The sequence below is a fragment of the Astatotilapia calliptera genome, chromosome 20 (genome assembly GCF_900246225.1).
Source record: "Astatotilapia calliptera chromosome 20, fAstCal1.2, whole genome shotgun sequence".
NCBI lineage: Eukaryota > Metazoa > Chordata > Actinopteri > Cichliformes > Cichlidae > Astatotilapia > Astatotilapia calliptera.
In genome coordinates this window covers 144,517-168,428 of record NC_039321.1, presented here as the reverse complement: position 1 = coordinate 168,428, position 23,912 = coordinate 144,517, and the positions used below count along the sequence as shown (strand labels likewise).

The window sequence follows — 23,912 nt, the reverse complement described above, 5'->3', positions numbered from 1 at the left end:
ATTAAGAGGACCCGAGGGAAGCTCGGAAAGCTAAGCAGGAGTTATTTGGAGAGGAGAGAGTGACTGCCGTTGGTTGAAAAGAGAGGTAAAAAAAAACTTCAGTGGTGTTGCACACTATTTTATATTATTTTTTAAAGTCATTATTCAATACATTGTTATTGTTAACCCTTTAAAGCCGGTCAGAGCAGCCCGCTCCGTGTTGTGTAACTATTTTTAAATATGAAACCAGAGGAGTTGTACTTACATCTGATGCCATCAGCTTGTCCTCGGTCACGATTTCCTTCCACATATAGTTTTGCAAAAATTGCATAAAAAGCGCTTGCAGGAACAAAAACATAATATTCCAGAAACACGCTTTGCCGATCCGATCAGCTGTTCGTAACACTTCCCACAGTGAAACAGACGTCAGCGCGAACTATCGCATGTCCGCCATTTCCTGCCCGAAACCGGAAGTGACGTCATTTTCGTGGAAAATTTAGTTTTTTTTTACTTGTAGGCCTTAAAAGCCTATACTGGTCATGTTTGACTTTTCTGAATAGTTTCTGTGATGCTTAGAACTCGAATTGCACTGCTGGAAATAGTTTATTTTGATGCACCTGCTGTTTTCTTTGCAAATTTGCATCATAGGATTGTTTTTTGTTTTTCCTGCAGTGTATAAAAATTGCTGTATCTCCAAAATAAAACTATGAAGACACTCAAAATAAATTTCCTGTTGTTGTAAACTATTTTTTGCAACTTTTTTGTATTTAAAGTTTTGAGGGATAAGCCTCTTAAATTTCTCCAAGTAGAAATATATGTAAAAAAAACAAAAATGATTTTCAATTTTTTTTGTAGTTTATTGCACTTTTTTGCCATTAATGTAGTTACTATGGACTTAATGCATACATATTATTAAAATATGGGCTATAACAGTTGTATAGCAACTTGAAATGCTCCCACAAATGGCACTACAACATGTAAAAAAATAATATAAGCTCTGGCGGACTTGGTTCTATAGTAGGTCTTAAAGGGTTAAATAAATATCGTCAAATAATCGAGATCTCAATTTCAGTGAAAATAATCGTGATTATCATTTTTGCCATAATCGAGCAGCCCTACTACCAGTCGAACGTTTGGACACACCTTCTCATTGAATGGTTCTTCTTTATACAAAAAAGGGTGAAATAACTCAGAACCGTGTTTTAGATTCTTGGTAACATCCAGCCTTTACTTTGATTCCTGCTTTGCTCACTCTTCTCATTCTCTCCATGAGCTTCATGGGGTCGTCTCCTGAAATGGTTTTCCAACAGTCCTGAAGAAGTTCCCAGAGATGCTGAGCACTTGTTGGTCTTTTGCCTTTACTCTGCGCTCCATCCCAATCCATCTCCACTGGGTTTAGGTCAGGTGACTGTGGAGGCCTCACATCACTCTCCTTCTTGGTCAAACAGCCCTCACACAGCCTGGAGGTGTGTTTGGGCTCATTGTGCTGTCCTGGCATGTGTCTGCAGGATGCTGTGGTAGCCATGCTGGTTCAGTTATTATGGTTCTTGCCATAATATGAATTCTAACAGTTGTCAAATAGGGCTGTGTTTGACAACTGTGAACCCTGACAGGCACACCTGTGAGGTGAAACCATGTCAGGTGACGACATCATGTAGCTCACTGAGAGAAGGCCGAGGGTTTGCAATCAGCAAAGCAAAGGATGGCTACTTTCAGAATTTAAAATATAAAACACATTTAGTGTTTTTATCAATCTTTCTTTGCTACATAATTCTATAAAGCTCGATGCATATATTTGACGTTTGTATCTACAATGTGTAAAGTAGTAAAAATACAGAAAAACCATTCAATGAGAAGCTGTGTCCAAACATTCGACTGGTAGTGTAAATGTAAGAAAAACACCTGTGTGAAGCTGAAGTTTATTTATTTAGCACATTACCAACAGTCCATGCTGCACAAAGTGCAATGTAAAATACCACTAAAATAAGATGCACAACAGTGATGCAGGTAAAACATCGAAGAGAGGAAAAAAAATAAAACAAGTAAATAAAAACAACAACTAAGGCTGTTAAAACCAAAATGTTTAACGTGTGTTAAAAGCCAGACCATAAAAATGTGTCTTTAGTGATGATTTAAAATGTTAGTGTTTGTGCAGGTCTAATATTAAGACGAAGACTATTGCAGAGTCTGGTTCCTGCCACAGAGAAGCCTCTGTCACCACCACACTTTAGTCCAGGAGTAGTTAAGGTTAGTTCTGACCTGGACCACACGGTCCAACAACAAGAATGCAGAGTTAAGAGAATATCATTAACAACCCTTCAAAGTGCCGTCTCTGTGTTGTGTACTGATTTAAAACAAGATTGAAACTTTTCATCGATCTCATTAAGACCGAGGTAAGCCTGCAACTGTAAACTGTAAATAGACCAGTTTCTCCAGAACTTTTGAAAGAAAGGGAAGCTTTGAGATTGGTCTGTAATTGGACAGAACAGTTGGGTCCAGATTGTGATTTTTAAGACGAGGCTGAACTATAGCTTGTTTAAAACATGATGGGACACGGCCTGTAGCAAGGCAAGTGTTGATTAATCTGTGGATAAAAGCCCAACAGTATTAAAAGTATTTTTAAGCAGATTTGGAGGAAGCCGATCTGATGTGCAGTGTGATGATCTTCGGTGATGAACTACCACAGACAGTTCACTCAAACTGAGACAGCTGAGCACACAGGAGGAACACTGAGGTCTGAGGCAGGGGGCGACCAGACATAAGAAACTTTATCAGTAAAAATGCTGAAAAGTCATCAACTATACATCTGACATCACCACATGGACAAAAAATCAGATTAAAACATTATAAAGTACCTGAGGCTGTTTGTGGACACCAGGTTTGAGACAAGCTGAGTGTTTGCAGTCTGTGCAGCCTCTTGGTAAGCAGAGACACAAACATGAAGCCTATCGTTTTTCCATCTCCTTTCAGCGTGTCTGCAGTCACGTCTAAGGCTGTGCGTATGTTCATTCAGCCATGGCTCTGATAATGGCTCAGCACGCACAGTCCTGAGTGGAGCGATTCAGTCCAAGATTTAAGTGCAGGTTGAATTAAAGATGTCAGAACGTCCTCAGCGCTTTCACAGCTGGAGTTCATTTTTCCACAAACCATAAATGCAATAGAAAACTTAGGCACTATCAAAGTATTAAGGGCTCGTCCTTTGTGGGCTACAGTGCACGGCTTATCCACAAACAGCCCAAAGTTAAAGTGAACAACTCAGGAAAATGATCAGAGACGTGCACGTAGAGCAGGGCGATATGACCAAAAATATTTATCACGATATATATTTGAAAATTTATTTATGTATATTTATATATTTGAAAATTGATGATAATGAAAATTGTGATAACAATATAACTGATGCAAGACAAAATACTTCACAACTCCACAACTTTATTAGTGCAAAAAACCCCATTTTCACTTAAACAAGCAGCTGTTTTTTTATGTGAATTAAAGCTGTATAACAATGTAACAGTGCAAATGCAAATTCCTCGCAGACAGTTTAACCAAAAGGCATTTCCAATGGAAATGGGCTGACATATGCTGAGCATAACCATGTATAATATCCACACAAGTTAAAAACTGGCGCTTTGCAACATGGAACTGCAGTGTGCCAAATAAACAAGTCAAATAGGTATTTTTCGGACCATAAGGTGAACGGGATTATAAGAAAACCAAACAGTCAAACTTGACTCATTCTTCTCGCTTCCTCCACGTCTGTACCATTGATTCATTAATGTTGAATTCTCTCACAGCTGCTCTAGTCCCATGTTCTACTAGTCCCTACTAGTTCTACTCTAGTCCCAAGTTTGAAATCCACTTCATAAGCAGTCTCTTAACAGGAGCCATTTGTGGTCCTTATACACACACACTACTGTAATATTATGTTGAAGCACAGTACGTATCACTCCGCGAGGCTCCTGCCTACAATAGCCGTAATGCTCCAACAATCCATCAGCTGGTGCGCCTTCGTCGCTTACCAAAGGCGTACTAAAACATTTTTGACAGATTTCTGCATGTACCACATAAAATCGGTTAGAGGTCAGTAAGCACAACCAGAATTCATACATAAGGCGCACTGTTGATTTTTGAGAAAATTAAAGGTGTTTAAGAGCACCTTATAGTACGGCAATAACGACGGCACGCTTGCATGTTCTACCAAAAACTGTGCTTTGTTGTGTATCTGACGGATGAAAGCTAAACCAGTTCCACACTAGAGGTGGGAATCACCATACATCCCACGATACGATATTATCACAATACTTAACTCACGATATGATATTATTGCAATTTTTAAAAATATTTTGTGATATTCAGATTCTGTACATAAAGGTAAACTTTATCAATATTCATTTTATCTAATATCAAAGTCTCGCACTCAGTCTTTCTCTCATTTCAGTTTTATTGTTGACAAACTGAACAGTTTGTATTACAGTCTAGTCCAACTTAACTGAATGCAACCATCTGGTGCAATTACAGCTATTCTGAACTATGAAATTTATTCTTGCTCAGAAAAAGGATCAACATGCTCTGAAGTCAGAGCCAAGATGGCGCCGCGGATGGTCGCCCTGGTGCTTCAGTGCGTTACTTTTGTTTTGTTTTTGTGCATTTCTTCTGTGTCTGGGCACTCCTCTGGATACTCGTACACCAGAGAAGAGCTCCTTAACTACAGGACTACAACGCCTGTGGATTTATTTCCAATATTTGTCGCATCTGCGGCAGATTTACTGCTGACTCTGACCAGGAAAGCGAGACGCCGAAAGAGAGGGAAGCGAGCCGGCGCACTCGTGCATTTGAGGAGACGCGGACTGCGAACTGCTCTTCCTGGGATCTTCCTTTCTAATGTACGCTCACTCGGGAATAAGATTGACGAACTGGCCCTGATGAGAAGCATGAACAGAGACTTTGCCTCCTCCTGTGTCTTATGTTTTACGGAGTCGTGGCTCAGTGAGAACATCCCAGACTGCGCGCTCAAGCTGGAGGGCTTCCATCTGCTGCGCGCGGACCGGCAGGCCGCTCTCTCCGGTAAGTCCAAAGGTGGAGGTCTCTGCTTCTACATCAATAGTGGCTGGTGCACAGATGTGACAGTGATTGCTCAGCACTGCTCTTCCTCTCTGGAATATCTTTTTATCCACTGCAAACCGTTTTATTCTCCACGGGAGTTTGCTTCATTCATCCTGGCCGCTGTTTACATCCCGCCAGATGCAGATGCGCAGGCAGCTCAGTGCGCACTCGCGGAGCAGATTCTCCACACGGAGCGGACATTCCCGGACTCTCTCATCATTGCTCTTGGGGACTTTAACAAAGCCAATCTGAGCCATGAGCTTCCAAAATATAAGCAGTATATTAAATGCCCGACCAGAGAGGAGAGGACATTGGACCACTGTTACAGCACGATCAGCGGGGCCTATCGCGCGGTGCCCCGCGCTTCACTCGGACTTTCTGACCACGTCATGATCCACCTAATCCCCGCGTACAGACAGAGGCTGAAGCTCTCCAAACCTGTCGTGAGGACTAAAAAACTGTGGAGCAACGAGGCTGTGGAGGAGCTTCGCACGTGTTTGGAGTCTACAGACAGGGACACATTGAAGGCTGCTTCTAACAGCTTGGACGAGTTTACGGACACTGTCACCTCCTATATCCACTTCTGTGAGGACAGCATTGTGCCATCACGCACCAGGGTGAGTTATAACAATGACAAACCCTGGTTTACTCCTAAACTCAAAAAGCTGTGGCTGGAAAAGAGAAAGGCGTTCAGAAGCGGAGACAGGGACTGCTACAGAGAGGCCAAGTACAGGTTCACTAAAGAAGTGGACATTGCTAAACATCAGCACTCTGAGAAGATGCAGCAGCAGATCTCAGAGAATGACTCGGCCTCTGTGTGGAAAGGTTTTAGGAATATCACAAACTACAAGCCTAAAACCCCCCACTCCACTGATGACTTGCTCTTAGCCAACACCCTTAACGACTTCTACTGCCGTTTTGACGAGCCATCAGGCAGCCTTCACACCTTCAACGACCCCAACAATAGAGACACTTTGGACACTAATTCCCCCACCTCTCCCCCCTCCATAGAGCCATCACCACCTTCAAACACTTCACCTACAACACCCCCCTCCTCACCCCACACAAAAGAGGATTTCACACCACCTCCTCCCACCACAACTCTTCATATTCATGAAGCAGATGTGAGGAAGCAGTTTAAGAGTCTGAATGCTCGAAAAGCTCTCGGCCCAGACGGTGTGTCTCCTGCCACCCTCAGACACTGTGCAAACGAGCTGGCCCCAGTGTTTTCTGGCATTTTCAACTCCTCACTGCAGGCATGTCATGTGCCTGCCTGCTTCAAGTCCTCCACCATAATCCCTGTCCCCAAGAAACCTAGGATCACTGGACTAAATGACTACAGACCCGTGGCTCTGACATCTGTGGTCATGAAGTCTTTTGAGCACCTAGTTCTCTCCCATCTCAGGACCCTCACGGCCCCCCTCCTGGACCCCCTGCAGTTTGCATATAGAGCCAACAGGTCTGTAGACGACGCCATCAACATGGCCCTACACTTCATCCTGCAGCATCTGGACTCCCCAGGAACCTACGCCAGGATCCTGTTTGTGGACTTCAGCTCTGCCTTCAACACCATCCTTCCAGACCATCTCCGAGACAAGCTTTCCCAGATGAATGTGCCTGATCCCATCTGCCGGTGGATCACTGACTTCCTGACGGACAGGAAGCAGCATGTGAGGCTGGGGAAGAATGTCTCGGACTCCCGGACCATCAGCACCGGCTCCCCTCAGGGCTGTGTTCTTTCTCCTCTGCTCTTCTCCCTGTACACCAACTGCTGCACCTCCACCCACCAGTCTGTCAAGCTAATCAAGTTTGCAGATGACACCACCGTTATTGGACTCATCTCGGACGGGGACGAGTCTGCCTACAGGAGGGAGGTTGAACGTCTGGTGTCCTGGTGCAGCCACAACAACCTGGTGCTGAATGCCCAGAAGACAGTGGAGATTATTGTGGACTTCAGGAAGCACACAGCTCCACTCCCCCCCATCATCCTGACTGACACCCCCATCACCTCTGTGGACTCATTCCGCTTCCTGGGTACCACCATCACCCAGGACCTGAAGTGGGAGCCCACCATCACCTCCGTCATCAAGAAAGCCCAGCAGAGGATGTACTTCCTGAGGCAGCTGAAGAAATTCAACCTACCAACACGGACGATGATGCAGTTCTACACTGCAATCATCGAGTCCATCCTCACCTCCTCCATCACCGTGTGGTACGCTGGAGCCACTATCAGGGACAAACAGAGACTGCAGCGTGTTGTGCGCTCTGCTGAGAAGGTGATTGGCTGCAGATCTTTGCAGGACCTGTACACCTCCAGGACATTGCGGCGTGCAGCTCGGATCTCAGCTGACCCTTCTCACCCTGGACACAGTCTGTTTGACCTGCTCCCCTCAGGCAGGAGGCTCCGGTCCATTCGCACCAGAACCTCTCGCCATAAGAACAGTTTCTTCCCCTCTGCTGTTGGACACATGAACAATAACCATATGACTGTTCCCACCACTAACACATGACCCTACGCTGTGTTCACTGCATCATTCCATGTTTGGCACTGATCACCACCTGCACTCATGTATATATCATGTATATATCTTTCTACGTAGCACTCATAATTCTTATTCTCATGTATATATCTCATGTATATCTCATGCACATATCTTCCCACGTAGCACTTTTAATTCTTATCCCTACTTTTATTTTTTTCCATGTCTATTTAAGTGCTATTTATGACACTATGTTTGCACTGAAGCACCGCAGCAATTTCCTAATGTTGTAAACCTGCTCAACATTTGGCAATAAACCCCATTCTGATTCTGATTCTGATTCTGAAAAACTTTTTTGTAACAAAATATCGATTCCTGCTGTCCCTGTATCGATACATTATTAGCAAACAAAATATCCCGATACTACACAGTATCGATTTTTCCCCCACCCGTATTCCACACCACTGAAGTTTCAGCATTTTTACAAACCAGTTCTGGTTCATCGTTTCATTCAACGATCCACTTTCGCCCTTCTCATTCTCCGTCGCCGCCATGTTCATATGAAAACAAAGGCACTGCGCATGCGCGTTTTACCCATATTCTGTCACGATATTTTATTTTCTCATCGTTGCCCAACATTATACTGGTGTTACTGTGAACAGTATGATATGGCCAAAAAAATCCATAAATCCAAAATACTCCCCAAAAAAGGGCACACACAGCTTGGCCCAGATGTGGCTCACATCTGCAAGTTTTACAAAGACTGCAAGGTCCTCATGGTGATGTGATCTGCCTGACACATCATGTCTGTTAGAAATATTGGGGTAGCTCTCTGGGGTGGCTGTGGCTCAGGTGGTAGAGCAGATCAGCTACTGACTGGAAGGTTGGTAGTTCGATCCTTGGCTTCCCAGGTCTGCATGCCAAGTATCCTTGGGCAAGAACCTAAAACTAACCCCAAGTTGCTCTCCGATGCATCGGAGTGTGAATGTGTGTGAATGCTTAGAGTACAGAAGGAAGTGCTTGTATGAGTGGGTGAATGAGGTCTGTTGTATAGATTGTATAGAGCGCTTTGAGTACTCCGGAAGAGTAGAAAAGCGCTATATAAGAATCAGTGCATTTACTAGAGCAGGGCGATATGACCAAAAATATTTATCACCATATACATTTGAAAATTTGCGATAACGATATGACTGACGATATAATTGACACTAGACAAAATACTTTACAACTCCTCAACTTTATTAGTGCAAAAAAAAAAAAATCAATGTATTTTCACTTAAACAAGCAGCTGTTTATGTGCATTAAAGTTATATAAAAATGTAACAGTGCAAATTCCTCGCTGACAGTTTCACCAAAAGGCGTTTCCAGTGGAAACTGGCCGACATATCCTCAGCATAACCATGTATAATATCCACAAAACTTAAAAAGAGGTTATACACACACAATACGGTAATATTATGTTGAAGCACAGTACGTATCACTCCACGAGGCTCCGCCTACGACAGCCGTAATGCTCCGACAATCCATCAAGCGGTGTGGCTTCGTAGCTCAGCAAAGTCGTACTGAAACATTTGACAGATTTTCGAGCGCCGTGCACATAAAATCGTTTCGAGGTCAGTAAACACAACCAGAGTTCATACATAAGGCACACGGGATTATAAGGGGCGCTATCGACTTTCAGGAAAATCAAAGGATTGATTTTAAGTGTGCCGTATTTTCCAAACAACACGGTAATAACGACGGCCCGCTAGCATGCGCTACCAAAAATAGTGCTTTGTTGTGTATCTGACGGACGAAAGCTAAACCAGTTCCACACCACTGAAGCTGCAGCATTTTTACAAACCAGTTCTGGTTCATCTGTTTCATTCAACGATCCGCTTTCGCTCTTCTCATTCTGCATCGCCACCATGTGCGTATGTAAACAAAGGCACTGCGCATGCGCGTTTTACCCATATTCTATCGCGATATTTCATTTTCCTATCGTTGCCCAACATTACACCGGTATTACCGTGAACGGTATGATATAGCCCCGCCCTAGCATTTACCATTTACTCTCATAATGACTATGAGGTTTGTTGAATTTCTCAGGTTAACCCTGATCATGTGTTGCTAACCTGGAATTCAAACGTGAGGCCAAGCAGTGTTGCTGCCTTGCTCATGTGAGAGAATTGAACCGTGTTCCTTAAATTTAGAGCTGCATTTGGAAAAAACAGACACAAAGTGTTCCTCCGTGCTTCCTTCCTTTCTTGGTGTGTCGATGACTCGTATAGCTTACGTCAGGATAAGCTGCAGTATGGGGATTTATGGGAATGTTGTCATTATGACCATATAGGGTGCTGGGTCTGGTTTCAGGAGGAAGAGACACTGAAAAGCAGAAATAACGTGTTTCTGCATTGAAGGAATCGTATTTGGAGCAGTAGTTTTTACATCCAAGTCCCTCAGAGTGGAACAAACACCTGTCTGTAATCATTACTGATCACCTGCGGGTGCTTCGCCTCGACTCCGTTTCCCTTCTTTCTGAACACCCAGCCCTCCCTTCATGTCACTCTTGGTTTTACATATTAGGCTTAAAAGCATGTTGGAGGTGAGGGTTGTGGGTCATTGCAATAATGTGTCTTAATGTGAAAGTCTTTGGAAGCCTCTGGAAGGAAAGCTGTGCTGGTTTGTTTGAAGTCTCTTGTCAACTTTGAATAAAGCCACCTCTCAGATAGCCGCCGGAGGACGAGGAGCAGGACGGCTTTTTCTGTCTTCCTGTTGCCAGTTGGTACACACTTCCTCTTCCTGCGTCTTTCTTCATTATGTCTGTTGCTTACTTCCTCTTTTTCAGACTGCTCATCTTCTTCCCTTCTGTCTGTTTCTCCTTTTGTCTTGTGTTTCTAGCACTCCGGCCATCTTTGCTTCATTGATGCGTACGTCTGTGGGCTTTTATCAGACGATGCTGCTTCATCAGCCTGTTAAAGGTCATATTCACTCAGAGAACCGCAGCAGTGATTCAAGATACAAGAACTTTATTGTCAGTACAACAGTATACACAGTATGCAGCGTACCGAAATACCCCCCCCCCCTCCCCCCATGGTGCATTTATAAGAATATAAAAGATAAATCTCCAAGAGATATAAATCTAGGAATTACAAAAAATAGTAACTTATAAAATAAAAAGGTACTATTACTAACTATACAATACTAACTGTACAATAAACAAAGGACAGAGGCAATACGAAGTGGATTGTGCAGCAGGTATTGAACACAATAACTGGAAGATGATGATGGAGACAGATTGGACAGTACATGAAGCAGATGTGGGACTGACAGAGAAACTTGTGATAAGCCGACATTACCCAAGATGACGATCAAAGTGACTCTGTGTTACCCAACATGTAAGCGAGGAAACTGCTGAAGAAAAAACAAGTGGCTTTAAAGAGTTCCATCTCCTCTCCGTTCATAAATAGACACACAAACATCGTGTAGTTCTTCACATGATAAAATACACATGGAGTCAGCCTGTGACTCATCGTGGTGCCTCCTTAATGTGAGGTCAGAGGTTTGATCCCTGTTCCTTCGTCCTGGATGCTGTCCTTGGACAAACCCCTGAACACAGAGGTTTCCTGTGTGCTGGTGTGTCAGGGTGTGAATATAGAAACGCTAACAGCAGTGAGGGTCCGTTTACAGCCTTTATCTCCCCTAGCCTTAACCCTAATCTCCCCCATTGTCAGCTTTTCCTATTGAAAGTGATAAAGAGTGGTGGCATGATGGCTGACCACTGATTCTAACTTCTTCCTTCCAGAGTTGGAGAAAAAGCATTTTCAGAACCAGAAATTTCAGTTACTCGTTTTTTTCTGTCCATGTGTTACAGTGGAAACATCCTCAGCTCCACCTCTGATGGTGGGTGAAGTTCTCGTCTTTACGGAGACTTTGCATGAAATCACGGTGCACAAAAACTTAACTGTGTTTGCCTGAATGGTTCGTTAACTGGAATCTGATGAACTGGATTAAAATGTGACTGTTTAGTACAGGTGTCATTGCTCCCTCTGCTGCTTTCTTGGTCATATGGTTTTACACTCGCCACACTCACGTCCTCCAAATGTTTACAACTAATTGAATGCATCAGGAGCTCGTTCATCTCTGCTGTTCGATGTTCGAGGTTTAACCCTTTATTGACGATGGGCCCGCTGACAGGCCCATTTTACAAGCGCTCTTTAAACGACGGTAACTCCGTCATCGTTTATGCTAGAGAGAAAATGTGGACGCTTACTGAAAGACGAGAAAACTTTATGGTGCATCTTTAGAAAGCACGAGCAACCGATGGTCCAATCACATGTAAGAATTGATGATGCATGGGTGTGAAGAAGTGGCAACGCCCCAAAAAAGGCCTGCAGATTTAAAAAAACTGAGTGGCTTAGGCTCAAAAACTTCATTGTACATATTTAGTATAGTTCATTTTTAGAGTTGATGTGTTACATTTTGTTTCTGTGGAATATCAGTTTCCACTTAACTATAAATCTGAAAACACAGAGTCTGTTTTTTATTTTCGTCCACTGTAAACTGTTGTTGCGTTGTCACAACAATACAGTGATGTAAAATGACTGACAGATATTTAAAGCTGGGGTTATTCTGAAAAAAGGGGCAAAAGCATGCACTTATAGTGTGATTTCTGCCCCTATTACAGCCAAAATGACCAAATACGTCCAGGCGGCCTAATGATGCTTGGTCAGTAAGAGCAGCAGATTAGAGGTGATGATGTCATCTGGTCCTCACAGCGCCCAGAAAACACGGCAACGTGTCAGAATCGTTTAAATATAAAGTTCATTAAGAATCTTTCAGTGTCCTTTTCACACTTTTGCACACACACACTCACTGTGGTTTTTTTCTCTCCTTCGTGTGTGTGTGTGTGTGTGTGGACACCTTGTGAATAAATCTGCCTCTTGGTGGATTTGTTGGTGCTGTTTGATGTTGCATTTGTGAACATCTCCATGTGTTTGGACTGTATGTGCTTTTGTGCATTTCGCTGTGTGTGTGTGTGTGTAAAGCAGAGGTCCGAGGCTGAAGAGAGGATGACATGCGTGTGCCCGGCCTGCTAACACCGCTGACGACGCACGCTCTAACCGACCGGCCGCTCTCTCGACATGGCGGATGTTCTGGTAAAGCCCTCTGACTGTGTGTCCTCTCTGTGTCCGTCTGTCCGTGTGCCACACAAACACGTCCTCTTCTAGCAGTAATGAAGTCACATCACCATCAGCAGTGTGAGAGTTGTCCTCGCGCACCACACAATCATTTCTTTATGGACTCTGCAGCAGCAGACCAGGGAAGGTGCTGTCATGTTGTAACATGCACGAGAGCTGAAACTGGATGTAATGTGACGCTCATCTCGGACCAGAAGCACGTAAAGGGTTTTGTCTGTAATGTGTTGAGAAGAACAAGGGCACAGGCCAAGCGAGCAGCTGGGCTGTGACAGCTGGGCTGATGTTGTGATGAGCTGTGGGGATTTAGCCTCAGGGATGTGGTCAGGTTGGTTTTCCTGTGAAGGAGAGAAACTTTGACAAGTCGAGACTGGACTGATTCCAGAGATGAACAAGTTCAAGAATGTAAACACTGCTTTTAGCAGCTTTTTCCTCCTTTTCCTGCCTCGGTGGTGTGAAGAGGTCCGTGCAGTCCTCGTGGCAGGGTTAGTTGTGTGTGTGTGTGGACGCCAGGTCTGATTCATCAAGTTTCAGAGAGAAACCAAGAACCCCTGTGTGTCACAATACCTCTGATTCTGCTTCCTGCCCCCCACCCTTCGTCTCTTCCTCCTTTACGGGAGTGAAGGCGTGCTGATTGATGGAGGCGTCGTGGCTGTTAGCGAGCGGCTGAAAGGAAGGAGAAAGAAGGACTAGTTTGTCGATCGTTCGCCGCTGAATCATCCCGTCTCTGGTGAGTTGTGTGGCTGAATGCTTTCTGTGTGCTTTAGCGTGCTGCCGTGGGCACTCCTGTCACCTTAAAGACGATGGATGCAGGTACGGCGTGAGTCACGCCATGCTGTCGATACTGTTGATTATCGACCGAACTGAAGGTTCATATCTAAGATTTGAAAAATGATTTCTGATCTGTGGGTGTTCGAGGAAAGGCAAAGGTCTTTAGTGGAAAATGCATCATGGTCAACTGTATTTCTCAGTTCCTGAAAAGCTGAACAGTCTGGGAAATGCTGATTTTCATGTGTTGGCTTGTAAACAACAATGAAAGGGCCCAGCAGACTTTCAAGTTGAATATTTGAAAGCTGCAGAGGCGGCAGACATTCTGTATTTAAATAAGAAGTACAGATAGTAGTTTTGAAAATACTCCAGTAAATGTCGAAGTACTAAATAAACTCTTTGAAGAAGTACAGAGTAAGAAATGAAAGAGTAGCTCCCTGGAGGACGTCTGACAGCTGCGCACACATAACTCAACCTTGTGGTATAAAAATGAGAATATAAACCTACTTGAGATGAATTTTCATTGCAATAAATGCAGTCAGCCTGAATCACTGAAGCAGAACATGAGCAGCTGCCTACATGTTGGCGCCGGGAGCGGGCCAACAATAACCTGAACTATGCTCAATACAAATCTGCCCCAACTGTAAAGAGCAGTAAATTATCTCATTTTGATTATAAAGCATGCTCTGCTAGAATAAAGATGTAAAATTGTGGAGTAAGTCATAAACAGGGAAATGTTTAACACATAACTAAGAAATGCTTAATAGTTGTTTTTCAAATGTAAGCAAAGGCAGTAAGGGCTTGTGTGTGTACACGGCAGCATGAACTCGGTTGGATTTACCTGCACGTGTAAAATGTTGTCCTGTTGCTGCGCTTACAGAAACGCTGTCTCTGACTTGAAAAACTTTACTTTATGCTCCTCCCACTCCCTGCTTCTCAGCTTGATGCTGACATCTCCCCTCGGTGAGGGGTTAGGTCCGAAACAAACCACATTAACCCCTGACTTCAGTTGTGCCTCTTTCATCTCTTTTTATGCGACGTACCCCGGTGATTTATACACGAGTAGGATTGCCTCATGTGTTACAGTTTACGCTCATGTCGGTTAAAAAATAACTACTCAATTAAAGTACAGCTCCTAAAAGTTGTACATAAGTATAGTAATAAGGTATTTATACTTTATTTTTCCCACCTGTGCCGGGCTGTGGAGATTTCCATCTTAAATGTTTCCCTTCAGGTTGGTTTTATATTCTGAGTGGGGGTAATACAGGCAGGTCTTCCCTCAGAGTGTGTTTGCTCCTGAGCCTGAATGTGGTCTTTGGACCGTTAATAACACCTTAATACTATTAGTGGTACCCGTCTGAGGACCCTGAGGAAGAGCACTGAAGCCGCTGCTTTTGTTGGGCTCCCATTTAGTTCTGTATATGATTTTTTAAATCTCTAATATATATATGAGTAATAATCCATGTTAAAATCAGTCACTACAATAGAATTGAATGGCCCTTTATTGTCATTGTACATGTACAGCAGTATGGTGGCTACTCCATGCTGACTGAGCAGCAGTAAAAATCATAGAAATAGTAAATAAATCAGGAGTAAACAGGAAAGTAGTGTTAACAGTCCGAATGGCCCGGGGAAGAAGCTGTTAGTGAGTCTGGAGGAATAGTGACCCTCTGTGCAGCCTGTCTGACCCCTGAGTACCAAACACCAGGCAGGAGGAGAGCCTGAAGGCCAGCAGCAGCTCCTGCTCCAGGTTATTCTAAGTGCAGCCGCTGCTGGGCCTTCTTTACCAGGTGGTGGTGTTGTGGGTCCGGGTGAGCTTAGCGGGGTGGCCTCAAACAGAGCAAAAAAGACGTTGAGCTCCTCTGCGAGTTTGAGGCTGCTGTCAGGGGTTGGGGGACTCTGGCCTTTGTAGTTGATGAGGGTTTGCACACCTCTCCGCACCTGATGGGGGTTGCTGTCGGTGAGCAAGCCCCCTGTCTTCCTCCTGTACCTCCTCCTCAGGTTGGCTCTGGCAGTCGTGTATAAAGAACTGTCTCTCAGCCTTCGGCTGAGTTACGAGTTGTGATCAGAGCCTGGACTTCACTCGTCATGGGTTAGGAAAAACCTGGATGGTTTGGTGACTGTCACATTCTCTACAAGGCACTTACTGTAGAAAAGGACAGACTGAGTGAAGGTTTCCAGGTCCTGCAGTTCGAAGACGGATCAGTCTGTCAGATCAAGAGAACAACATCTGGCCTTGTTTTAATGACCCCGGTGCTTAGAGGAGTTTGTTTCCTGAGAGGGGGTGTATGCAGAGATAAGGAGCAGCGAGAGGGGGTCAGATTGTCCCATGTGGGGAGGAGCGTGGCTCTATTCCTGTACACATGGTCCAGTGTCCTGTCCCCGCTGCTAGGACAGTTAACATGCTGGTGGAATTTGCAGGGTAATGATTTCAAAAATGCCTTATTAAAGTCCCAGCAACAGCATGGATGTGCTCTGGGGTCTCTGCTTTCTGTTGATAGAAGTTGGAGGTGGATGAGACTTGAGCTAGCGTTGTAAACAATGGTAACTGTGGCTACCGTTAGCCCGTGAGGTAGATAAAAGCACCTGCACTGAATGGACTGAATGGAATCTCAGTGTGCAGTGACTGTCTGTGATTCCACTGTTGTTGTCCTGAAGCACATGAGCACAGAGCCCACCACCCCTTCCCTTACCAGAGTCTTTGTTGTGGTCCCGGAAACTCCTCTGAGGAATCAGGGATGTTTGGATGCATCCAGCATGCAGCTACAGTGAGTAGACAGCACTCAGGACAAAGCAGTTGTAGTAAATCTCTGATTGTAGCTCCTTTGTTGGCTGTAGCCAACAAAGGAGCCACCCCTACCCATGAAGCCAGATAACACACACCAATGAGTTAAACTGCAGGAATGTCTTAAAGACATAAAGACCTGGATGGCCGCTAACTTTCTGCTTCTTAATTCAGATTAAACTGAGGTTATTGTACTCGGCCCTGAAAAGCTAAGAAATATGGTATCTAACCAGATTCTTACTCTGGATGGCATTACCTTGGCCTCCAGTAACACTGTGAGGAACCTTGGAGTCATTTTTGACCAGGACATGTCCTTCAACGCACATATTAAACAAATATGTAAGACTGCTTTCTTCCATTTGTGCATTTGTGTATTTATTACTTGTAAGCTTGACTACTGTCATTCATTATTATCGGAATGTCCTAAATATTGGCTTTTCTTCATTGGCTCTATAAAGCACCTTGAGGTGACTATTGTTGTGATTTGCTGCTAAAAAACTAAAACTGAATTGTAAAGATTAGAGCTGCTGCTCCTACTGAGAGAGTGTGCCGAAGTCTCCTGTGTGTTTCAAGTCCAGCTGGGAGGAGATCCCAGTGTGTCCAGGTAAAAACATGCATACAGACTGTCTTTTACTTCTTTCTGTAGCTGCTGCAGAAAGTGTTTGTTTCTTAAACTCTAAGTGTTTTATAGAATTCTGTCTGTTTGTTTCTTGGCCTGAAGCCCTTTCAGTCAATGCTAACATCCTTGTAGCCTTAAAATGGGCGTGTGGCAGCCTGCTTGGTTACGCTGTGTGTGTGCGCGCTCTGAGTGCACGTGCACGAGCATAAACGTGTGTATATTTCAAAAGACTTCTCCTAATAAGGACAGGGGCTGAATCTTGAGTCTGATGCAGTTTGTTGAAGCTGAAAAACCTCAAATGTGTCACCTCAGAACGGTTCGGCTGATTTAGACACCGCTGACTGCGTTCGAGTGTGAGTGCTCGAAAAGGAAACTAAGCCTGTGTGTCCAACATGTCGGTACAGCTCCTTTCCTTTCTGCCCCAGGCTCAAGTCCACCGGTGCTGTCAGCCTGGTGTCATGATGAAACATAGAACTGTTCACACTCTACAGTCACCATGACTCAAACATTTATTCCCCTTTTCTGCATTTATGTCTTTCATTGTATCACACTCCATGTCTTCATGTCCTTATAGCTCCATGTGTCCTTTGTCCACATGTCTGCTGTTTAAAAAACACAGTTTGAAAACAGAACAACACTAATCTGTTTTTGTCATTAGGACCTCTCCCTAACACACACATGCAGAGTGCTGCTGCTGATCAGATGGTGAAATTATGAAGCGCTAATCTCTCAGATTAATATTTGAAATTTACTTAATTATGTAAACACAGCTCTGTGCGTGTGTGTGTGCGTGTGTTTGTGTACATGTGTGCGTGTGTGTGTGTTTTTGTGCATGTGTCTGTGTGTGCGTGCGTCTGTGTTTGTGTGCGTGTTTGGAGCTGCTCAGTGCTGTCAGTCTCCTGCATGGTCTAGGAGATGTTGTCCAACAGGGATGACAGCTTAGCCACCATTCTCCTGTCACTCTCCACCTTCACTGGGTCCAGACTACAGCAGGGCAATATGGCCAAAAATATTTATCACAATATATATTTGAAAATTTGCGATAACGATATTACTGACGATATAATTGATGCGAGACAAAATACAATTCCACAACTTTACTAGCGCAAAAACCCATCCATTTATTTTCACTTAATCAAGCAGCTGTTTTTATGTGCATTAAAGCTATATAAAAATTGAACAGTGCAAATGGTAAATGGTAAATGGCCTGTATTTATATAGCGCTTTACTAGTCCCTAAGGACCCCAAAGCGCTTTACATATCCAGTCATCCACCCATTCACACACACATTCACACACACTGGTGATGGCAAGCTACATTGTAGCCACAGCCACCCTGGGGCGCACTGACAGAGGCGAGGCTGCCGGACACTGGCGCCACCGGGCCCTCTGACCAAATGCAAATTCCTTGCTGAAGGTTTAACCAAAAGGCATTTCCAGTAGAAATGGGCTGACATATCCTGAGCATAACCATGTATAATATCCACCGAAGTTAAAAAGAGGTGCTTTGTGGAAGGGCCGATGGCGCGTCCACAAAGCAGCTCTTTCGATATGGCAACCTCGCTTCTGTCAGTCTGCCCCAGGGCAGCTGTGGCTACACCTGTAGCTGCCTCCACCAGTGTGTGAATGTGAGAGTGAATGAATAGTGGAATTGTAAAGTGCTTTGGGTGCCTAGAAAAGCGCTATATAAATGCAATCCATTATTATTATTATTATTATTATTATTAAACTGCAGTGTGCAAGAAGAAGAGCTGTACGTTTGAATTTTTTCAGAAATCTCTCAGTCAGAACATGCAATATCATGTTTAGGTAACTAGCAAAACTAGCGAGCTAACCACTAACTTCCTGCTAACTTCTAACTCCGTTAAATGTAATAAATCCTGTTTTCATGGATGCCTGGATGTTAAACTTAACTGTTACACCTGGTAAAGCAGCAACGCTGATCATTTTATTACAGATGAAAGAATTTAGACAGTTTTTAACTCTCAGTGATGCCGCAGTGTTCATTTGACTTTGGGACCTGAAGCATACAGAGTTTAGGACCCAGATTGCTTCCAGATTTACGAGCACCTTAGTCCGACAAATACGGCAATAACGACGGCCGCTTGCATGTTCTACAAAAAAATTTGCTTTGGTGTGTGTATCTGACGGACAAACACCAAACCAGTTCCACATCACTGAAGTTGCACCATTTTTACAAACCAGTTCTGGTTCATCTGTTTCATTAAATGATCCACTTTCCCCTTTCTCATTCTCCGTTGCCACCATGCTTTTTCGGCCATGTGCGTATGAAAACAAAGGCACTGCGCATGCGTGTTTTACTCATATTCTATCGCGATATTTTATTTTGTTATCGTTGCCCAACATTATACTGGTATTACCGGGAACGGTATGATATGGCCCAGCCCTAGTCCAGAGGGCATCCTAGAACAGAGCTGGACCTCCGGATCAGCCTGTTCAGTTCTCTTCCCCAGCACAGATGCTGCTGCCCTAGCAGACCGCACCTTAAAAGATGGCTGAGGCCACCACAGAGTCATAGAAGGTCTTCAGGAGTGGGCCCTTCACCCCAAACGACCTGAGTCTCCGCAGCAGGTACAGCCTGCTCTGCCCTTCCTGTAGAGGGCGTCTGAATTATGAGTCCAGTCCAGTTTATTGTTCAGATGAACACCAAGCTACCTGTAGCTGTCCACAGCCTTGATGTCCATACCTTGGATGTTCAGTGGTTGCAGTGGAGGATGTTTGTGCCTGCGGAAGTCTACCACCAGCTCCTTGGTTTTATTAGTGTTGATCTGGAGGCAGTTCAGCTTGCACCAGTCCACAAAGTCTTGGGTCAGTTCTCTGTAGTCCCTGTCGTCCTCATCAGTGATGAGGCCGACTATTGCAGAGTCATCAGAGAACTTGTGCAGGAAGCACTGGGTGGAGTTGTGGGAGACGTCTGCAGTGTAGATGGTGAAGAGGAACGGAGCCAGAACCGTTCCCTGTGGGGCCTGTACTGCAGACGACCCTCTCCGACACACAGCCCTGAGTTCTCACATACTGTGGTCGGTCAGTGAGGTAGCCCAAAATCCAGGTAGTGAGGTGATGCTCCACTCCTGAGTTCTCCAGGTTGTCCTTCAGGACTGTGGGAAGAATGGTGTTAAAGGCACTGGAGAAATCAAAGAACATGATTCTCAGAGTGCTCCCAGCGGTCTCCAGGTGAGAGAGGGAAGGATGCACGAGGTGAATGACGGCATCGTCCGCTCCAATGCCTGGTAGGCAGACTGAAGTGGGTCCAGTATTGGAGAAATCCGATCGTTCAGACCCACAGAAATGATTTAAATCATCATGTCAGTAAACTGTCATGAATGTTACTGCAGCTGTGATTCTCCTCCAGATTATCTCAGAGTAATGCGAATTTCCATTCCATCCATCTCCAGACACTCATCCAAACGGGAGCCTCCAGCCCCCCCCCCCCCCCCCCCCCCGCGAGGGGCGAGGCGGGGGCAGGTGGCTTTTCTGTCTAACACAGAGAGACAGATAATCATTCACACTAACACCTCGAGCTGAATCACAGAGTAACCCTAACATGCATGTTGAACCGTGGGAGCCCAAAGTGGCACAGAAAAAACCCACAGTCACTTTTAACTTTTATTTTGGGGGAAGAAAAACTCTAAAGCAGAGATATTCTTCAACTGTGAGAAATAAAAACATGACTCACACACACACAAGTGTGTGTCACATGTTGGGTCTCTTTCACTTCCTCTTGCTCTTCCTCTCTTCTATTCACGCCCTTTATTTTGTAAAACCCTGGTTTCTGTTTCCTCTTTTGTTTTTGTCTCTCCTCCTTTTTGATGTTACTTTGACTCTTTCCTGCTTTTTTCTCTCTTTCTCCCAAACAGTGAGTGTATTTCTCTTCCTCTAATCAGCGTGTCTTTTTCCCGTCTCTCATATTGTGGTTCTGATTTTTGATTTTTACTTGTTCAGTGTTGTTTCAGCTGCCTGCAGCCTTCAGTCACTGAAGGCTGCAGGCACCAACTTTTTATTGTTGGTGTCGGACTCACAGTAATAATGAATGACCAGTCGTGCATCTGTTTCGGTGCATGCAGTGAATACACATTTGTTTACTGCATAATAGATTTATAAAGTAGGAAACATCCTCGATCTTTCCCGATCATCCCACTCAAATATTTCAGATTTAGGACTGGCTGTGCAAAACAGCCAGAACGATTTAACCTGAGCAGAGCTGGGAGGATGCTTCATAAGGCCAAACAACCAGTGTAGTTCACTTCCTGTCAGCTCTGTGAGGATCTTCAGGAACAGTTTTCCAGGCTCCTTGAAGGACATTCAAAGCTCTTCTTTGGATGTTTTGTTCCCTGTCAGGATGATCCCACGCTGCTTCAGTCATGCTGAGGTCTGGCTCTGTTCCCCCGTGTGTTTCTATCCAGCTGTGCCTTCACTGTGGTTGGATCATTGTCATGCTGAAACATGAAGCTGATGTTTCCAGATGCTGCTGCACGGTGGATCACACTCATCAGTTTATCAAAGATCCATCTCTCCATCAGACCTGTTCCTCTGATTTCTGAGTTCTTGTGCAATTTCCATACCTCAGCCTTTCCTTGTGTTTCCCTTCATTATGGCTTCCTGATGCTGCCCTTCCACTCAGACCATTTCTGATGAGGTTTCAGTGGAAAGTAGATGATCATTGCTCAGTGTCCTGTGTCAGGTCTTTGCTGGACTTGTTCTTCTTTCTTCAGTTTTCACCTTCCCTGCTGTTTGGGAGTCACCTTTGGTGCAAAAACACTATTTTATTTCAGACTTTGTCATCGTTGGTATTTTTCACAGATTCGACTAAAGAAACCAGCTGCTGGTAACAAAAAGTCAAAGTCTTTGCTAAGGTGTCTGCTGTGTACATCCTTGAGTTAGAAGACTTTTTATGCTTTAGTGCTTCATACGTCAGAGTTCAGGGGTTAAAAACACTCCCGTGAAAAGGGTCAGGTACAGGGACTGAACAAAAACAAAAAAAGCAGCCGATGTCCAAAGAAGAAGAGCTTCAGAAAGCTGGAGAACTGTTGCTCAAAAGCACTTTTTTTTTTTTTTTTTTTTGTCTGTCCCGTTTGGCTCTTTTGCCATCAGAATTGTTGTCTAAAGGCAAAGAAAGATGCCCAACGGATTTACTTTACCAAATTGACCATCACAGCCTTGCCGTAATGGTCCATTTGATTCACCTTTTATTGTTTATTTTATTTTCACTTACTGAATACGGGACAGACTTGACTGGGGGAAAGAAGGGGAGAAAGAAAGAGGGAAAGAGAAACAGCTGAGAAGAGGGACGGGGGAGAAGGGCAAAAAAAACAAAAACCAACAGAACGGGCAGAGAAAAAAAAATGCATATATCAATCACCTGGGTCACCTGCTGAGAAAGAAAGAAGAAAACAAGCAGAAGAGAACAAGAGTAATAGAATAAACAACATCACAATGATATATGGGAATATGACAGTAAATACTAAATGTTAAACATTATTGTGCAGCACATAAGATCAACAGAACACAGTGTGCTTTGAGGTAGGAGCCAAAAAGGGTGTAGTTTGTGGGTGTGATCACCCGTGTGTACACCTGTGAGCATGGACGCGCTTGTTTTTTGTTTTTTAAAAGGTTCCTTCATGTAATGATCTGCTAGAGGGTGTGGGGGGCCACAGCCCCGTCCTCCAGGGCATGAAGCAGGTATGGAGGAGATCAAAACTCCAGACATCCAGAGGCCCCCAGAACACAAGAGACCAAGGAAGACCAACAGAGGGGCAGCCGCGCCACTGTCCCAGAAAGAGCTGAGGAGAGTCCCAGATGAGGGCTCACTCAGCAGCCGCGGAGCAGAAGCCAGGGGGGTTGCAGTGACGCGCCCGTGAGCTCCGCCGGCAGCCAGCCGTGCCTGAGTGACCGAGCCCCAGGCCGAGAGGCCGGGGGCACCCCACCTCCGAAGTGGCCCGAGCGAGCCCCAGGCTCCAGGCCCCGATAAGCGGCCGCCAAGGAGTGAGCCGGTGTGTACCTGGACGCCCACCCCCGGACACAAAGAACCACCAACGCACCGATGTCTGAGGGGGTCCGCCACTGGCAGGGGAAGTGGTGGTAGGGGGAGATAGGCCTCCAAACCTTGGAGGGCCTGAGATGTCCCCAGAGAGGTGGCGCCTGACACCCAACCTGACATATAGACACAGAAATACAGGCACACACAGATACAAACATCCATTCCCACCCTCATGCTCTCATATACACTTACTCCACACTCAACCAACGTGGAGACAGACATAAAGAGACGCTGTACACACGATCACACTCCCCAAGCGTACTCTACAAACTGGGTCTAGGTACCCTTGCCCCTGGAGGGGGGAACTGCACCCAGACCCAGGTGGTGTTACCCTTTTCCCTGCGGTGGGGGGAGGCAGACCGCCCCGACTCCGCAGCAGCAGGAAGGCCCCACACTCCAGACCGCAGTCGGACGGCCAACTCCTCCTCCTAGCCCCCCCGCTCCAGCAGGTCGCAGAGAATGGGGGTGAGAGAAGACTCCAAACCTCCCTCCACCCGCTCATTGTAGTGTTGATGCATGTGTGTTCTAAGGTGCATTTAAAACCCAGGAGGGCATGGAGCTACCTGCCAGAGAGCAGCAGGTAAGCGCATGGTCCCTCCTGCTAGCCCTCAATGTCTACGTGTATTTAAAATTGAGAGTGGGCAACGACGCCAGGGGTGGGGTGTACACCCTGATGGTACTTTGGATTCCGTGTATCGTGCCCACCCCCAAGATCCTATATGTATGTGTAATGAGAGTGTGAGTAATGTGAATGTCTAAGTTGTGGGATAAAATTGAGGCAGAGGCAGCCAGAAGGGGACGGGGGGGGGGGGGGGGGTAGCCTCCTCTGCACCCTGGTGACATACCCCTACTCCAAGGTCCTGCATGTGTGGGTGGTTGTGGTGGAGCGGGAAGAGGGAGGCAGCTGGAGATGGGGAGGGAAGGAAGGGAGGGGCAAGTGACCT

General features: G+C 45.1%; 1 protein-coding gene across 5 annotated transcripts in view; it reads left to right on the top strand.

Annotated features, from left to right (window-relative positions):
• Positions 1-23,912, top strand: part of LOC113013148 (regulator of G-protein signaling 17-like) — a 47,665-nt gene that overhangs the window by 8,019 nt on the left and 15,734 nt on the right. The window contains exon 2 of one of the 5 annotated variants that reach the window (XM_026153817.1): positions 12,593-12,700. The exons of 2 other annotated variants lie outside the window; for them this stretch is intronic. In XM_026153817.1, the coding sequence (XP_026009602.1) occupies positions 12,686-12,700 (15 nt within the window). In that variant the 5' untranslated portion in view covers positions 12,593-12,685. 2 more of the 5 variants (XM_026153816.1, XM_026153818.1) reach the window with 2 other exon arrangements.